At 35.9% G+C, this 17,114-nt stretch overlaps 1 protein-coding gene across 1 annotated transcript; it reads left to right on the top strand.

The window, feature by feature from the left end:
• Positions 1 to 3,544: 3,544 nt before the first annotated feature.
• On the top strand, positions 3,545 to 16,624 carry LOC113232737 (gustatory receptor for sugar taste 64a-like). The gene is made up of 9 exons (XM_026467514.1): positions 3,545 to 3,610; positions 8,262 to 8,439; positions 8,662 to 8,871; positions 9,265 to 9,369; positions 10,833 to 11,017; positions 11,667 to 11,836; positions 13,452 to 13,620; positions 15,713 to 15,802; positions 16,568 to 16,624. The coding sequence occupies exons 1-9, from the start codon at positions 3,545 to 3,547 to the stop codon at positions 16,622 to 16,624; spliced, it is 1,230 nt and encodes a 409-aa protein (XP_026323299.1).
• The last annotated feature ends 490 nt before the right edge of the window (positions 16,625 to 17,114 follow it).

Here is a 17,114-nt window from a genome sequence, read left to right as displayed (position 1 = left end):
CATATTTTTCATACTCTTCGATAGCCTCATCAGGTGATGAAAATCGTTGATCGCGTAACTGGTTGTTAATTTTTGGAAATAAATAAAAGTCACAGGTCGTGACTGTACGCGGGATGGCTCATAAGGTCAACGTTGTTCACTTTCAAAAAATCATTTGTCTGACTGGCCGTGTGAGAACTGGCATTATCGTGGTGCAAGATCATACGGCGGTTACCGTTATTTTTACGTAGTTTGTCAATAACTTCCGGAAAACAAATGGTTGTGTACCAATCACTCTTTACGGTACAACGATTCTCCAAAGCAACTGTAGTCACGTGTCCAGTTTTATTAAAAAAAGAAGCAATCATCCGCTTAGAGGCACTGTACACGCGCGCCACTTTGGTCGGTTTCGGCTCATCTACAAAGGGCCTTTGTAGATGAGCCGAAACCGACCAATACGAAAAAATACGCTCGATTGCTGCTTTGTTTTGGAATCGTAACTATAAAACCATGTTTCGTCACCTATAGTAACAGGTGACGAAACGTCCCACACCAAATTTGACGCCCCTTCGTTGAATCTAGTAAGCATAGCGTTGTACCAAGTGACGCGATCCGTTTTTTGAGTCTCAGTCAAATTGTGTGGGATCCACCGAGAGCACAGCTTTTTCACACCCAAATGTTTTTATAGCATTGATTGCATTTGATTCATGCCTATGCCTAAAGATGCCCAAATCTCATGGTATGTCACATGCTTGTCTGTTTTGATCATACGGCGCACAGCATCGATGTTTTTGTTGTTCACAGCCGTGGACGGGCGACAATCGCGAAATTCGTCACTGAGATTCACACAACCGAATTTGAATTCTGCAAACCAGCTATAAATAGACGTCTTAAATGGTGCTTCATCGCCAAAAGCAGTTTGAAGCCGAGCGAAACTCCGCTGAGCTGTTAACTTATACTTAAAATCGTAGAAAATCATACGAAAATTTTCAGGAGTTAAATCCATGGTGACATAGTCAACCAATTTCTGAAATGACGCCACAGTATAAAAACAAGTGACAGTCAGATGAAACAAACTGTATTCTACAGCCAAAGAGTTCCATTTTCACATGTTGTAATTACTTTTTAAATATTGTTTATGTAAGTTCAGTTCAGTTCCGAAAACTTATAGTGCGCCTATGTATATTAGAGAATGACAAAAACTGATCGACTTAATGGAAAATCCCAAAACCGCAATTAGCCACATTGGGGGATTATGACCTACACTTTTTCATAGAGAAAAATCCGAGCACTGCAATGGGATGTATATTTTTAGATAATTGTTATAATGGTACAGGTACTCGTACAATGCAAAAACTCTGCAATGTCATTGTGACGGCAAAGTCAACAATTCGTATTTATAAATAATTATTATAAAAATTACTACAATTTTAGATTGCGACAAACGGGTTCCATGATTATGTCTTGGTTCTAATCAGCCTATCCCACTGCTGGACACTCTCAATGTGCGACATTTCGGCCGGGTTGTCAGCTTGTCGTGACCATCTGCTGCCAGCAGCCTTTCGCAGATCGTCACTCCATCTGGCCAGAGGACGTCCTGTACTACGTTTGCCGAGCCGTGGTCTCTACTCAAGAACTCTCATCACCCGTCGGTTATTGGTTCTTCGATGGATATGGTCGGCCCACTGCTACTTCAGCTTGCTTATTTTCTACCATCTATGTCAACAACCTGGGTTCTCTCTCGGGTAACCTCATTTCGAATCTTATCCTTCAGAAAAACTCGGAGCATAGCTTGCTCCATATCTCGCAGAGCAACTTTTAATTGTTGGACTAGCCGTATCGTGTGAGAATGAAAACCTTTGTTTTAAAACAATGTCGTATACGTGACGTGAAGGTTCGACGTAGTTTTCCAAACGCTGCCCAGGTATGTTGAATTCTCATTTTGACTTCCTTCTCGTGGCATACATATTATTATGCGTACTTTAAAGTCTTTATTTATTGAGATATCAAAATATATAAAAACTATCAAATATAGAAATATAATATGATAACAATAGATTGATCGAAAGCATTTATGAGGTCAAATAAACAATCAACAACACAGGGGGTGTCTCTGAATCTCACATGCGAACTATGCTATTAGTATATAATTTGTACCCTTCCATTAAAACCGCTCATGTTTCATAAACTTGTAAACAAACTATTAAGCATCTAATAGTGCCACTTTGTTAGATTGTCCTCTAAATAACAGTTTTGCTAACAATTGGTAAAATAACAGCTATAATACCTTGTTTACTTTGAAAACAATTTTCGTAATTAAGTATAATCTCTGAAGTGTCGTTGGTGACTTTATGTTTGTTAAATATATAAGTATGATACTCATGTAGAAAGTGCTGAGTAGGTAAAGTTCTGAGTTGTTTTAAAAGCACTTACATTACTTAGTATTCCCTTAGTATTATTTTATGAACATAAATGTTAAATCAAGTTTCATATGACAATATATAATATACTTTGTTGTAGTTTGTTTACTAAAGCGTAAACATAAAGGTAACCGTCCAATACATGTAAGTTTAATGAATTAGGTAATCTCATTTAAACAGTGAGCATAAAATTCGTTCTTTTTAGTCATTTGAGTGACGATTTTAACCCTGGTCTCTCTCTCTGAAGGTATGAAACTGGATCCTAAATTGTGCTTTTAATATAAAATAAATTAGGTCTCAGTGTTGTGCTTTGAGTGGCGCTCATAACAACATAGATTTCTCTCAAGGTGTATAACTGGGGTCCAAAATTGTGCTTTTAATATAACACAAAAATAAATAAGACTTCTATGGAGTACTTTGAGGGGCGCCAATAACACCTAAATAGTTTCTTTCAAGGTATGCAATAGAACCCTAAATTGCTCTTTTAATGTAAAATAAAAATAAATTAGGCCTCTGCGGAATACGTTGAGGGGCGCCCATAATAACATAGGTTTTTCTCAAGATACACAACTAGGCCTAAAATAAAGCTTTAACAAAAAAAAAATATACAAATTAGGTCTCAGTAGTGTACTTTAAAGTACGCTCATAGTAACATAGGTTTCTCTCAAGGTGCACAACTGGGACCAAATTTGTATTTTCATTTTAATGTAAAAATTAGGGCTCAACTGAGTGTCTTGACATGTTTCTGTATCTAATAGTTTAGTATAAATCAACAATAATGATGGTCTTGTTTTGACTGTCTTAGAATCAATAAAAATATTTATATGATTGATTTTGAATATGATAAATTTTGTCAGTAGGCACATAACAAAATATTTGCTTTATTGATTCTAAGAATATTAACAGGTTGGATAGCGGGTGGCGATATAATAGTCGGATTTATTTTGTTATTCTACATTCTGTTCTATCAACACTGTGGCAAACAAATTATATAGAAAAGGTCTTCATGAAAATCTCATTTTGATTTTGTCACTGCTCATTGCTATTGGATCAGAGCCAGAGCGTTTTTTGTTTCCGTACAAGTGTTTTTTGTCTTAACAAATAATTGCCAGTGCTTGTCTAGAACTGTATGTGGGATGGTAAACATGAATCTCAAAGCCAAAATTGGAGCTGATCTCAGTTTTACTCGGAATGAACTACGCGAAACTGATGTAAGTGTTTTCGTTTTGTATTGGTCTGCTAAAAAGAACAGGATTGGACCATTTTCGATCAAAAGAAAAACTCAGAAATCCTTGAACAATTACCAAACAACAGATTGCCCTGTGGGCTCTGGATCAATTTGGAAAATGTTTTCATAAATTGGTCCTGTCTGAGTGTTCTGGGTAGTACCTCAGCTACGAAATTCATTGCTCTGGTGCTCAAAGTACAATGAATTCCCTAATATGAAGCCATGTAATTGGAGTGGTTGTCTGGCACATTATTACTACTTGGAGCTAGCGCAGCATTGTACTGGAATTTGCAATATTATTTTTCGTACTTATAAAGTGTGAATACACTCCATAGTAATATTGACGTCTGATATCAAAACAGAGTATTTATACTTTTTGAGAAAGCGGCCCCAACTCGGAGAATAGTAATGACCTTCAACTGCGCAGACTCAGCAATGGAAGCTTTCGGTTAATAACTTGAATGATATGTTTGATTTTTACTATTTGTGTGACTTTATTACCATTTTGGATTTAGGAATTTCTACCAATGCTCATCAAGATCTTCACCGCAGTCCGATGGATTGGTATCCCTCCATATGGTGGCCCCGTAGCCCATTATTGCGCGTACATCCTCTTTGGGTTTTTGACTGCCTTGGAGATTGGTGCCATATGGAAACTGACTCGGCTGTTGACTGGAACCGCTACCGATACCTCTGATGGTCGTAAGATTTTTATATAATTTTTTATCCATTAACCTGTTTATACGATTCGGGGGAAAAATATCTAGTCTGAAGTTTTACTTAATTTGCCAACATGAAACTAGAGCAAACTATTATTTACAAGATCGTACGCAAAAAATAAATGCTAACAATAAAGATGGAAACCGAGTTTTGTGACTTGAAGTGTTTGTGTCATTTTTTTTTGTTTTGTTAATTTTATGCAGAACAAGAGGGGAAAATAACCTGTATGAAAAAAATATTTAACACAAGCGCAATTATTTTGCATAGTTTATTAACCTTCACTGTGTCCACTGGGTAGTAAATTAATTTACTTCCCTTTTTATGACCACGGATTTCCGCATAGTAACGGTCCACCGAGAAATTCATCAATTACCACTACCAAGACTTATATAATTTAATTGACAGTTGGCAATCCATCTGGTTAGGCATTGCTATCAATTTCATTGAATAATCATATAAGTACTAACATGGCAACAATAATACTGTCAGTAAAGCGAGTGGCTGCTGTTTGGAAGAGTAGCGATTGCGTTACCAGAAGGTATTGCTACTTCTTCTGGTAAGCAAATTTCAGATGGATGTTTTAAGCACATCATACTAACCGCCACTTGTACAATTGTGTGGTATTTCAAGAGGACAAAGTCGCATTTATAACGTACTCGTACAAACCTTCTTATATCGCAAGCATTTATAAATCACACAACCTTAAAAATCCAACGCGGTTAAGCTTAGGAAAGTTAGGCAACTTCTTATCGTTCAGTGTCTGCAGACAGCACCTTCAACAAGTGTATTTTATCAGTGACGACTTAATGGTAAGACGTGTAGATAAGCTCAGCATCAAACAAAAGATTATCGTAGTGGTTCAGTTTCATTTGTTTAGTTTATTTTACTCCAGGTAATAGATCCGTACAACTCGGGTCATCAACGCATCTTAGATAATCAACTAGTTAAAATGGATGTGGACACGTGTTATTCGAAGAACTGATAACCGATAGAGAAGAAAGTTTCTCACGTGGTGACTACGAATGTGAAAACGTAGTATAGGACAATATGGTGAAGGTGGTAGAGAACTAATATAGACGATCCACGATATGGGAAGTTACGTTATTTTCAGGAGCTCCTGTGTCCAGTTATTGAAACAGTTGCGAATCGCTTTTGAGACTTCAATCAGATGATTTTATTTGCGATATATTTTTATTATAAATTATTCCTTTTGTTTGGTGTTTGTATTTTTGTTCATATAACTATCAGAAAGGTAAATTACCTTTTTCATCACTGTTAGTATTTAACCCTAGAAAGATAACCATATTACATAGTACGTTAAAGATAACCATACGTCGTCGGTTCGACGTGTCACTGTTTAAGTACACATAATTTTGATGTGTATATAGTGTGTATATTTTTTGTGTCTGTGGATGTACCAATAAAAAAGTTATTTTGCTATGTATAAAAAAATTGAGGATTAGTTGTAATTTTTATTTAAAAAATCGTTATGTATCGAAAATACATCTTTCTCACTTTGCAAAACTAAAAAATATTGAGTCTTCTCCTTGGGATTTAAAATTATAACTATACATTCTAGTCTTGTAAAATATTATCATCTCTTTCATTGTCTGACCTTCGATCTGTTCATCACTCAAATGTCGTAGCAACCGGGATATTTCGATATCTTTTACAAAAACTTGTCACATCATTTTGTTGAAATATCATAGCCTATAAATAAAATTTTATAAATAATTAAAATAATATATAAATATATTTGTTCGCACATAAATCACAAACAAGACCACCAAAGTACAAAAACTAGCGTTACTCGACGTACGGTAAGTATATTACTTAGATAAGTAAACTATGTAACTTGACCTACAATAGCGTCTGCAAGCTCTATGGGTCAATTGAGTTGGCAGGAACGGCGCGTGCACTTGTGCCTAATAATAATAGAACGAATTTTACCGATTTTTAAAATCGAATTTGTCGTTTCACGATTGGTTGTCTTTCTAGGGTTAACGGAATCGTTCCTTACATTTAGTACTTTTAGAAAATTGTAGTTAGACAAAGCTTTGATAATTTTCGGATGTCCTTTGTTTTAAGTCTGTTTTTATTCTGAAGTGTCTTATGAGAGGATGAAAATTCCCTTCACCACACCTCGTAAGCCTTTTATCTTCTATATCTTACTTGTGGACTACCATTTACTTTTAGGAGGATTGGTAGCCCGGTTATCAGGCTCTATATTCTACGGCAACGCTTTGCTATCCCACGTACTTTGCTGGAAATTATTTTCTTCCTGGAAGAATATTTCAACTCTTTGGACCAGAACTGAGACTACTGGGGGCTTGTATTTCTCTCCAGACCATAATATTAGGAAGAAGATGATTATCGTTACTAGTTTTGTTACCGTTTGTGCTACAGGTAAGTTCTTAAGTTAAAAATACTAGACTATACTAGACTAAAGATAAAGATCGCGGCAGGCAATCGGATAATGGTGGCATTAATCCATTGTTCTTACTCAACATATCTCTATTGAAGGTTTCGTTAGTAGGAGGCTACATTGGAGGTTTTGTTAGTAGGAGGGTGCATTGGACATTGCTAATTACACTGGCGATTTAAAATTTATTGATTATCAGCAATTTCGTCTGGTTTCATTTTCTTCATTACACGACCATTTTAGTGTGCATGGTCGTATCTTATACACTGGTAGGTATATCAGTTGTCCGAAATGGCATTTTCCAGAAACAACATTTGCTCGAATTTTCATAACCTCGAAAGTCATTTTGAGAGGAAAATGTATTTTGTTTAAAACCTTTTTTTTGTTAATCCAGGGGAATCTGCTTACTTAATACCCCGGCTCTGCACCCGCAGGGCCGGGGTATATATGGGACTGGGCTGAACCCTGAAGGGGAGCAGCCCGACCGCACTAAACCCCCGGAGTGTTCTTCCTCTCCGCTGTAGGTGGGGGTACGAGTACGCTATTGCACTCGTCCGCGCCCCCACCAGCGGCTGGCCGCGCCCTACGCAGCCCATCCCCGAGACGGGAGATACATCGGTTCCCCGGCTCCGAATGTGAGACTCGCCGAACACCAGACGAGCTTTCCCTCCCGGGCCCCTCTGTACTGGGCAACGAACTCCCCCGAGTCCGCTACCTAGGGGCCATGGGGGGCCAGAGCAGCATCCACTAAACCGTGAAGAACCTAATCTAACAAAACCTAATCGTGTCTTTGCGATAAACATCCAACATATCCTGAAAGAATAACGGTTTCGTTATGATTCGGTTTTCGGTGTAATGAAAATTCGAACAAACGTTATTTCGGAAAAAAAATTCGAGTTTGTGATAGGTTACCGTGCAAGTGGTATACAGTTATTTCATGCGTAGCATTCGTGTTTTCTATTCTATGTCAATGCTATTAATTTGAGTCATAACATACGATTACACTGATATAATTTCTACTGTGGTGTAGTACAAGTTAAAATTCACTACAATTTTGAAATCGCAATTAATATTTTTTATCAGTGATTTCAAAATTTTACTTGTTATTTTTATACTTTGAAGCTTGCCTATTCCTGTCGTTTATTCTTATCTTCGTATTTGGCTTTTGAATTTTCCGTGAACTATTTGTTAGGCCGATTTTGTAAATCATGGTTGCAACTTTGTCCAACGATATTAATTTTAAAATTATTGATTATAAAACAGATGTAAGAAATCTTTGTGTCTAATATGTAACGTTTTTGCATCCCTCCTTGTGAAAATACTGGCGATTTTAGTAATTCCATATATACCAATTCTACAGATTGACCAAATTATAGCAATTGATGGTTCTTCAGATCAAATGAGGAAAAAGTCTTTTTCCTTGACTGGTAATCTTTCGAAAGTTAACATTTCATGCGTACTTGGTGATTTTTATAAATTTCTTTCTACACAGGAATTCCTTTCTACTATAACTTCAATCTTCATCTCAGCTAAATATTTTGGTTTGCCTTCCTATGGCGGTGTATTAGCTCATTGCTATGGTATCACTTTATTTTTACTCTTGGCTGCTTTAGAAGCTGGTGCGGTTTGGAAAATTATATTGGTTTTAGGAGTGGCAGCTACTGATGGACGTACGTATCAAGTTTCGATATTTGATTTACATTGCAACTACCCTTCTACATCTAAACTTGAAAAAAGAAGAAAATTTGTTTAATTCTACTTACGCTTAGTTACTTTATTTATTGTTGTAGTTAAAAGAATGTGACTTCAATTTGTGCTCAAATAGCTACAATAGATCTGTTATCATTCTCGTTATAGTCTGTTTAACATTTTAAGGTTCCTGTTCATTCCAGGAGGTTTAGTTGCCCGTTTATCGGGATGTGTTTTCTATGGTAACGCCTTACTTTCTCTCATATTAACTTGGAGGTTCATTTCTTCATGGAAATGTATCTCAGTTTTATGGACATTAGCTGAAACAACTGGTGGCCTGTATTTTCCTCCAGATCTTAAGATCAAAAGAAGGGTTATAATTGTAACTTGCAATTTTATTATTTGTGCTATAGGTGAGTCTTATTAACGTTTGTTTTACAATGCGTTATACGCTCTAGTCACGAGATATTTATTTATTGGCCGGTGTTTAGTCTAGTGTGGTGTGGTAATGCTTTTCCTTTTCTGGCAATTTATTTTATTTCTAATCATATTTAATCATAAAAGCTGTAATAAATACAGTAAAGATTTACAGCTAGCAGTGTTTAATTTCAATACATTTTTGAGTAGTAAACTTGTAGAAAGTTTTCTAACATCTTATTCCTTTACTATAATAGTTGCATGATCGTATTTGCCACGAAAGCGTTTATCTACATCTACGAATTGGAAAACGAAAACAGCTCACTATTGTAATACTATTAGTTGACATTACACTATCTGTATTGGTATATAAATACATTTTGTTTCAGTGGAACACGTAATGAGTATGATATCCGCGACTGGTCTCGATATACCTCCAGAAGAATATTTTGACCGTTACATATTAAGTTCTCACGGATTTCTGTTGAAGCCAGGTAAGTTACGAGTGCTTTAACTTAAAATTGAGGAAAAAATGTAATCTAACACATCAGTAACTTTATCATTGTCGAGTAATAACGTTTAATGGGTAAACAACTGTAAAATTTAAAAACGATGAAAACATTGATATCAGTTACCCTGACATTGTAAGAATTTTATGATGCGAAACTTCTGAATCGTTGCCAAGTGTTGGACGATCCTGGCATGTCGTAGTATCATGACGTAACCTGGATCGATGCCAACTTCACCTGCAATGTAAGTGGTGGAAAATTGAGAAACTTGAACAACCTGAGGTGCACTCAAACTGTTTGATTTTTTCTTTTTTTATCGTCTACAAATTATTTGAATTAATTAGTTTACTGTCATATTCCAATCAATAGACTTATTTTGTTAAAGCGAGACATGAACAAAAATATTAAGCCTTTCAGAGAAGACTACGCCTTTACAATGACAAACCGGGCGACTTTTACTGAAATGATTGTCTTTAAAATAGGTTTTACTTTACTTAATATTATATCTATAGTTTCCAACAATCTCATACTTTCTTTTAAACGCTTTTTTTAAGAGTTTCTTCTCGCGTGCTATTTTGCTTTGATCATTTTTTACTCTTAAGTCGTATCTTGTCGTACCTACAACATCATAGTTCGTCCATGGAAGTACTGCCACCATACCTAGTTCTGGCGCTAAGCAGGAACGTGAGCACTACCGCGTTACGGTTTTGAAGGGTAAAGGTGCTGGTGAAATTACAGGCATATGAGACTTGTCAACTTATATCTCAGAGTGACGGGCGAGGTGCCCCTCAGATCTTTGTGAGTGTCAACTTATATCCCTTAAATCCTTGTCATTTAAAGCACGAGTGGCACTTCAACTGCTATGGACAGAAGTGTCGCATAACACCAGGGGCGTGACTTGTTCGTCATGTTACTTAATAAAAAAAAAATCTTCTATTTCAATTAGTCCAAAAACACCCCGAACAAGTTTAAACGCAGCACTAGTAGCAGCGGTTATAAACTGGCAGAAGACAAATTGCAGAACCCAGTAGTGGCTGCATGATTCAAATTTTATTTTTACGATTTGTTGGCTAAAGAACGTGACACGAATTGCCAATTTCTCAGTCAGCTGCAGAGTAGGTAATAAGTTAGGAAGAAAAATATTAAAAAGGATTGTGGAAAAGCTTGAAGAGAACGCAAACGAAGTCTGCGTTTTCTACGACACGGGAAGTTAACTGTAAATTGCGTTTTTTAATGACTAGGATGTTTTTAAACATGCGTTAATATTCAAAAGAGGTATTTATTTTGTTTTCCCAAAAAACAATTAAGAATTCTTCCATACGTGGTCATTATCTTTCAATTGTACTAATGAAATGTGAAGAGATAAAACACAAAAAGAAATGGCATTGAATTTTAGGAACTACCTCTATTTAAGGTAGCAATTTAATTTTGGTGTATATATTTTTCAGAAGAATACAATATATGGCTAGGCATAGTTATCTTCGTACTAAGCAAGCTAGCGACTATTTTATGGAATTTCCAAGATCTGATAATAATTCTTATAAGTATGGGATTGACTTCAAGATACCGTAGGTTAAATAAATTTGTAGATGATTTTGTGAGATTAGAAAAGCGGCATAAAGAGAAGGCAAAGGTTAGTGTAATATCTTTTGCCTGCATAAAATCGATTAGTATCATTGATATTAAGATTATTATTGTTGCTACTTTTATAATCATACATATAGTTAGCGCCACCGCCAAAGGGCACAGCTTGACTTACATTGACTGCTAATCTGTACAAAAGCCGTGTGTAGAGTGATTAGTCACGTTTGTCTCATCTGGAATAGACTATAGACCTCCATTCGATACCCATCGGCCATTATCGCTTTTACGTTTTTTTTTTATACACTCTTTATTTTTATAGCCTTCTCTTTTAATGTCTTAACCTATTTGACACATTAGTATTGACTATATCTTCTGCGCTTCCATCCATTATTGCTCTACAAACATGTGTTGCTGTTTTAATAACATCCATCGCTTCCAAATTCATTAGCGAATTAGAATAATGAGTAAAAGCAATGAAACTACTTAGAACACCCAGATTAAATTAGAAAACTTCATTTCCCAAATCGGTCCTACCAGAAATCAACCTTGCAACCCTCACTTTACAGTTTATAATTACATGACCATTCACACCACAACTCTCGCTTATACTAATACTGTTCCTCATTCGATTTCAATTACACAAGCCTTTTTTTAACTTGATTAAAAAAGAATTCTACATTGCATTTATTGGTCAACAGCTTGGTACAGAGCTCTACGCGCAAGTCCTGACATGGCGTCGTCTCAGAGAAGCTTATGTCCGGCAGGCGACTCTCGTGCGTAAGGTTGACCAGAAGCTAGGCAAACTGATCTTGTTGTGCAATTTGAATAACTTCTACTTCATCTGCTTGCAGCTTTTTCTAGGTCTTAAGTAAGTGTTTTTGTGCAATAAATTTTCAACGTTTCTAAATACTTCCGTTATAAAATGTATATCCGAGTATAACTAACGCAAGTATGGTGATGCGTATTTATTACCGCGTCCATTTTTATATATTTCCAACATAAGAAAAAACTAGAGAATTACTTACTTTTATTACAGATAAATAAAATTTAGATATAATTAATTTTAATTCGCACGTTGAAATAAATAACTGCCATTAAAAGAATATATCGATTTTTCAAATTTAAACTTACTTTCAGAAACTTTATTGGTAATTTCCCGAAAGTTCAGTATTTCATTTAGTAACGGTGTGTGTTTCAACTTCCAATAAATTATCTAATTATACGAGTTGAAATAAATTCGATTTATATTATTCAACACAAGAACGAGACTGATAATGTTAAATTAAACGTCCCATTAGAGCTTGACGACGTTCAGTAAAGAAACATCAATGCATTGGCTGTTATAATTTGTTACCCAATGGAAGGCCGTTGGGTTACAAATTATAAACTAAAGTGGGTCAAAAAAAAAAACTGGGTCAGTTCCCAAACCATTTGTCTTCCTCTAGACGCACGAACGACTCTTGACGGATTGACTCGAGGGCTTATTCCGTTATGATTTATGACTGTCATTGCAAAGTCCACAGATTATTTTAGACAGCTGAAATCTGATGAGGTTAAGCTTACAACGATCTGTTTAGGTAAAGTTTACAATGATCTGCGGTTAAGTTAGTTGTAAATGTTTGTTGCCGTTGTTGCTTCATTGTTTATTGCCCAGGTGGTGTGCCCATTTGACGAAATGGAGAGCAACGTCTCTCTGGAGATTTTAGATTTACTGTGATTGCCAAACCCCTGGGAAACAATATCTCTTGGTGGCAATTCTGGGCTTATTATAAAAAATTCAAGATTTTGGAAACGTACTCTATCAGTCATGATAATTGCTCTTATTTTCAATCCTTTCTATCATCGGGGGACCAGACCTGGGCTGGGGTTTCACCCCTATGTTGTAGATATTCCCAAGATTCGCAGGAAGCCTCCAAATTTATACGGCGAACAGCTAGGGAGTGGAATTCAATGCCTGCCAACTTGTTCCCCGAACCTTGGATCTTTTTAAGGCGAGAGTGATTAGGTGTGCATGCTATCGTCGACCTCCTCGTCACTTTCCATCAGCTGAGATGGAGGTCAAATACGCGCCTATTTTTTATTAAAAAAATTTAAGAAATTTATAAACGCCCTGCATTACTATACAAATTCGTATCCTTGTAATAACGCACAAACCCTGTATCGCGGATGCTCTATGTACTCTTGATATAACGAAGCCACGTGTGATCATACGTCGCAAGTGCTCTTATTATATTATGAAAATCATAAATATAATACGAACTACATGACACAAATTATGAACATGTGAAATATAGTAAGTCTCCTATTTAAGCATACAAAGTTATAGACTAATTTCGTTCGTTGAATCTTTTGACTTCTTTTCTGAAATGTTGTCATTTTGCAGATGTAACCTTATTACATGGAGGGTGCGAAATATTTTTCATCCTGTATAGTACTATATGAACGAAGTCACAGGCACGTTATACAAATCAGTGTCGTTTCAGCCAAAACTCAAACATGGGTGTGATCAACAAATCGTACTACTTCTACTCTCTGGGATGGCTTCTCTTCAGAGCCTGCAGTGTGGTGCTCGTCGCTGCGGATGTTAACTTACATTCCAAAAAAGCACTATCCTGCTTGTATTGCTGTCCTGGGTCAGCTTACAATGTTGAGGTATGTCGATTTGATTACGGTTCCGCAAATAATAAATAAATAAAATAACTTTTTTATAAAAAAAATCGACTTCTGAAGTTCGTGGAATTACATCTACTTACTAAGTTTTATTGAAATCGGCTACTGGAATGTGAGTGAAACCGGATTCATCCCCTAGTTTGCCATCCTTAGAAGTAAAATATTTTCATAAAATTTAAATGGGAATAATGAGTGAGGTAACCTTGTTTTCAACGTTCAAAGTTTTCAACAAAAAAGAATCATCAAAATCAGTTCATAAATGAGTTATCGCGCAACATACATACAAATAATAAAATAAAATCGGCTTTATTTCACATTTGCATGTAAAATAAATTTGAAACAATTGCAGAAAAAAAATTATATAGTCAAAACAAATAAGCAATTAAAAGCATGTCAAAAAGGTCCATGACTCAGCATCTGAGGACTATGCTAATTACTAAATAATCAAATCGAGTAATAATAACAGTAAAAAAATAAATGCCATCAGTGGACTATGAAAACAATGCACCAATTCGTGCATTAGCTGCCACGTTTCGCTAGTTAGAGTAACTGATGATTGCATTCATGGCTACGACTGTAGTCAAAAACAAATTAAACAACTAAAATTGTGAAATCAGAAACATATTCTTTGAACTAGTAGAATAAAGATGTTACATGCAATACAGTTCTTATATTACCCCAGTCTTACCCCAGTCGGGCGTGCAATGTGTTAAAATTACAGTAATTAAAATTCAATTAAAGTATACCATAATTGAAATGTTCATAAAATAATCTCAGTACAGAGTACTAAAAAACCGACCTCAAAAGTTATTCATCCCCTAGTTTGCCACCCTTAGAGGTGGAATATTTAAATGAGACCACATCTGAAATACCCTCTTTCCAACGAAAATAGAATCACCAAAATTGATTCACAAATGAGTTATCGCGTAACATACATTAAAAAAAAACCAAATAGTCGAATCCTCCTTTTTTGATGTCGGTTAAGAAATAAACAAACAAACAAACAAATGATGCACAAATGTCATTTTTTTTAATTCCTCTGTATAAATATATTAATGTATTTAAGCGTTTAATATTAATCGAAAGTCTGTTATAAATTCTGATTACCGTTGTACTACCGCCGTTAGTTAAATGCGCCCTGCATGTGACATTTAAACATAAATGTTATGTGTACTGCCGTGTTAAGTAATTATATATTTTTTTAAAGACCGACCGCAAAAGTTCGTTGAATTACATCTGTTAGTTATATTGGAATCGGCTACCGGAATGTGCACGATATATGCCACCATTAGGGGTGGAATTTTTTCTTCAAATTTAAAAGGGACCAATACTGACTCTTTCTAGCAAAAAGGAATTATCAAAATCGGTTCACAAAAGCCGGAGTAATCCCGTAGCATACATACAAAAACTAACTTAACTGCCTCCGTGGCCGAACGGTTACCATGCCGCACTATCACGCAGAAGTCCTAGGTTCGATTCCTGGGCCGGGAGAAATATTTGTATGGCCTCCATTTATTTCTCTCATGAGTTTGGGTGTAATTTGTGGTTATCTATGTGTGTCCATGGCACCCGCGACACAGGGTTTCCCTAGTGCGGGGCTATGTTGAGTGTGTGCATTATTATTATTATTAAAAAATATACAGTCGGATTGAAAATTATCTCCTTTTTTAAAGGTGGTTAAAAAAGGCCGATGTATCACTATTTTTATTTTTTCCTGGGTGGATAAAAGTATGAAGTTACCGCTAGAGAAAAATAAATATGTCTTTTCATATCTTTAACCATTCTTTTCTCGGTTTTGAGTTATTGTCAAAAGCGCCCTACCTAGTCGTTTTGCTACCAAGTAATTGTAAGTTCTTTCTGCGGAAATGGTCGTTTTGCGATCTAGTCCTTATGCTGATCAGGTAATTTTGAAAATATACTCTTTATGATACCGACCCCTTCCAACTAACGGCGGCAGTACACAAGTGTTGTGGTCAAAGATCATGCTTTTTATCATAGGGAAGACATGTGTTGTTATTATAAGTACTTAGGAATATATACAATACGATAACTTCATTAAGTGTTTTATTTTCAGATTAAGAGATTAGAAAACCAACTAACTTACGATTTTGTGGCATTAAGTGGTATGCGATTCTTCTTTCTTGATCGACAGCTATTTTTAGAGGTTTGTTGTTAGAGTGGTTACATTCGGCGAGTTAAGCAGCGATGCAAAAGCGCGTGAAACGATGCAATCGTCTATAAATTCCAAGTGTAGCGATGAAATCGCGCGTTTGTACCTATGCAGTCGAGCGCTTGGATCGCGTTTCCACCGCTGCTTTATTAAGCACGCACTTCACACACATGAAATATCGCGCGCGTGCGTGAAGGTTGACGATTAACAACTGCATCGCTACTGCATCGCGTTTGCATCGCTGCTAAAAGTCGCCATGTATAACCGCTCTTAATTGTAAAGTTTTTATAAGAAAAGGGAAAGATAATATTAAATTTAAGGTATCTAACATAGTAATAGCATCAGAAAGTACGATGTATGTAAAAAATATAAAAAAGGGAAATCTTAAAAGATGTCCAACGATTTTGCAGAATTCTTACCTTTCTACGGTAAATGGGTAACAAAATTAGTAAGAAAACTGTCTTGGGTTCGTTGGAATTGTTTCAAATATCTTTGATAATTAAACTATGATTGCGATTTAAAATGGCGTATATTTGTTTTTTTTTTTCAAACAAATCAGCGTTTTGGGCACTTTGCATATCCCATGGTCAGAACATATGTATACGCCACAGACCACATACGCCTATTTAAGTCCATAAAAATAGTTTAATTTCCAATGCAATCGCAATAATCTAAGCACTCGATAAAACATACATGAAAATTTATTGCACGTTCGAATCTTCAATACACGTTTGAATAAATAATTTATTTTTATTGCAGGTAGCAGCTGCCATAGTGAAATATGAATTGGTTATGATACAATATGATAACCAATAAAACAAACTTACGATAAAACTACCAGTGTATTTGTTTACTTATTAACGTACACAATGTGAACTGTATATTAGACATGTCGCATATTTTAATTGAAAATTACGACTTAAATTTGGACGATGATTTACAATCTTTCTTTTATTGTGATTGCTTACTTTTCAACTTAAGTCTCAGGGTGGCGCGCGCAGTGGCAATGTTCCTCAGATCTTTGCAATTTAAAGCTCTGAGTGGCACTGTAACTGTTATGGACAGGCGTGTAGCTTACCATCAGGCGCACGACTTGTTCGTCCCGTCACTTGATGATATAAAAAAAACCTAAATGGTTTGACCTACCCCTCAAGCAGAGACCTGATGACCTGATCTCTGAGGTCATCAGGTCATCTGTTTTTCCCGAAATTTATGTGTGAAATTTAATTTAAAATTTACCGTAAGCTTTTTGATGAAGGAAAATACCACGAAAACACCGTGAGTAAAACCTGCACACATCGGCAAA

Source organism: Hyposmocoma kahamanoa, unplaced genomic scaffold, assembly GCF_003589595.1.
Source record: "Hyposmocoma kahamanoa isolate Upper Pololo Valley unplaced genomic scaffold, ASM358959v1 78, whole genome shotgun sequence".
Taxonomy (NCBI): Eukaryota; Metazoa; Arthropoda; class Insecta; order Lepidoptera; family Cosmopterigidae; genus Hyposmocoma; species Hyposmocoma kahamanoa.
Note: the sequence above shows the minus strand (reverse complement) of the source record. Positions and strands in the feature narration are given on the sequence as shown.

What these genes read in the sequence shown, in the direction of transcription:
- LOC113232737 (XM_026467514.1), top strand. Translation starts at nt 3,545, where the DNA reads ATGAATCTCAAAGCCAAAATTGGAGCTGATCTCAGTTTTACTCGGAAT. An exon ending in CGGATTTCTGTTGAAGCCAG is followed by an intron (nt 9,370 to 10,832) that starts GTAAGTTACGAG and finishes TATATTTTTCAG; the next exon opens with AAGAATACAATATATGGCTA. An exon ending in GGTCAGCTTACAATGTTGAG is followed by an intron (nt 13,621 to 15,712) that starts GTATGTCGATTT and finishes TTTTATTTTCAG; the next exon opens with ATTAAGAGATTAGAAAACCA.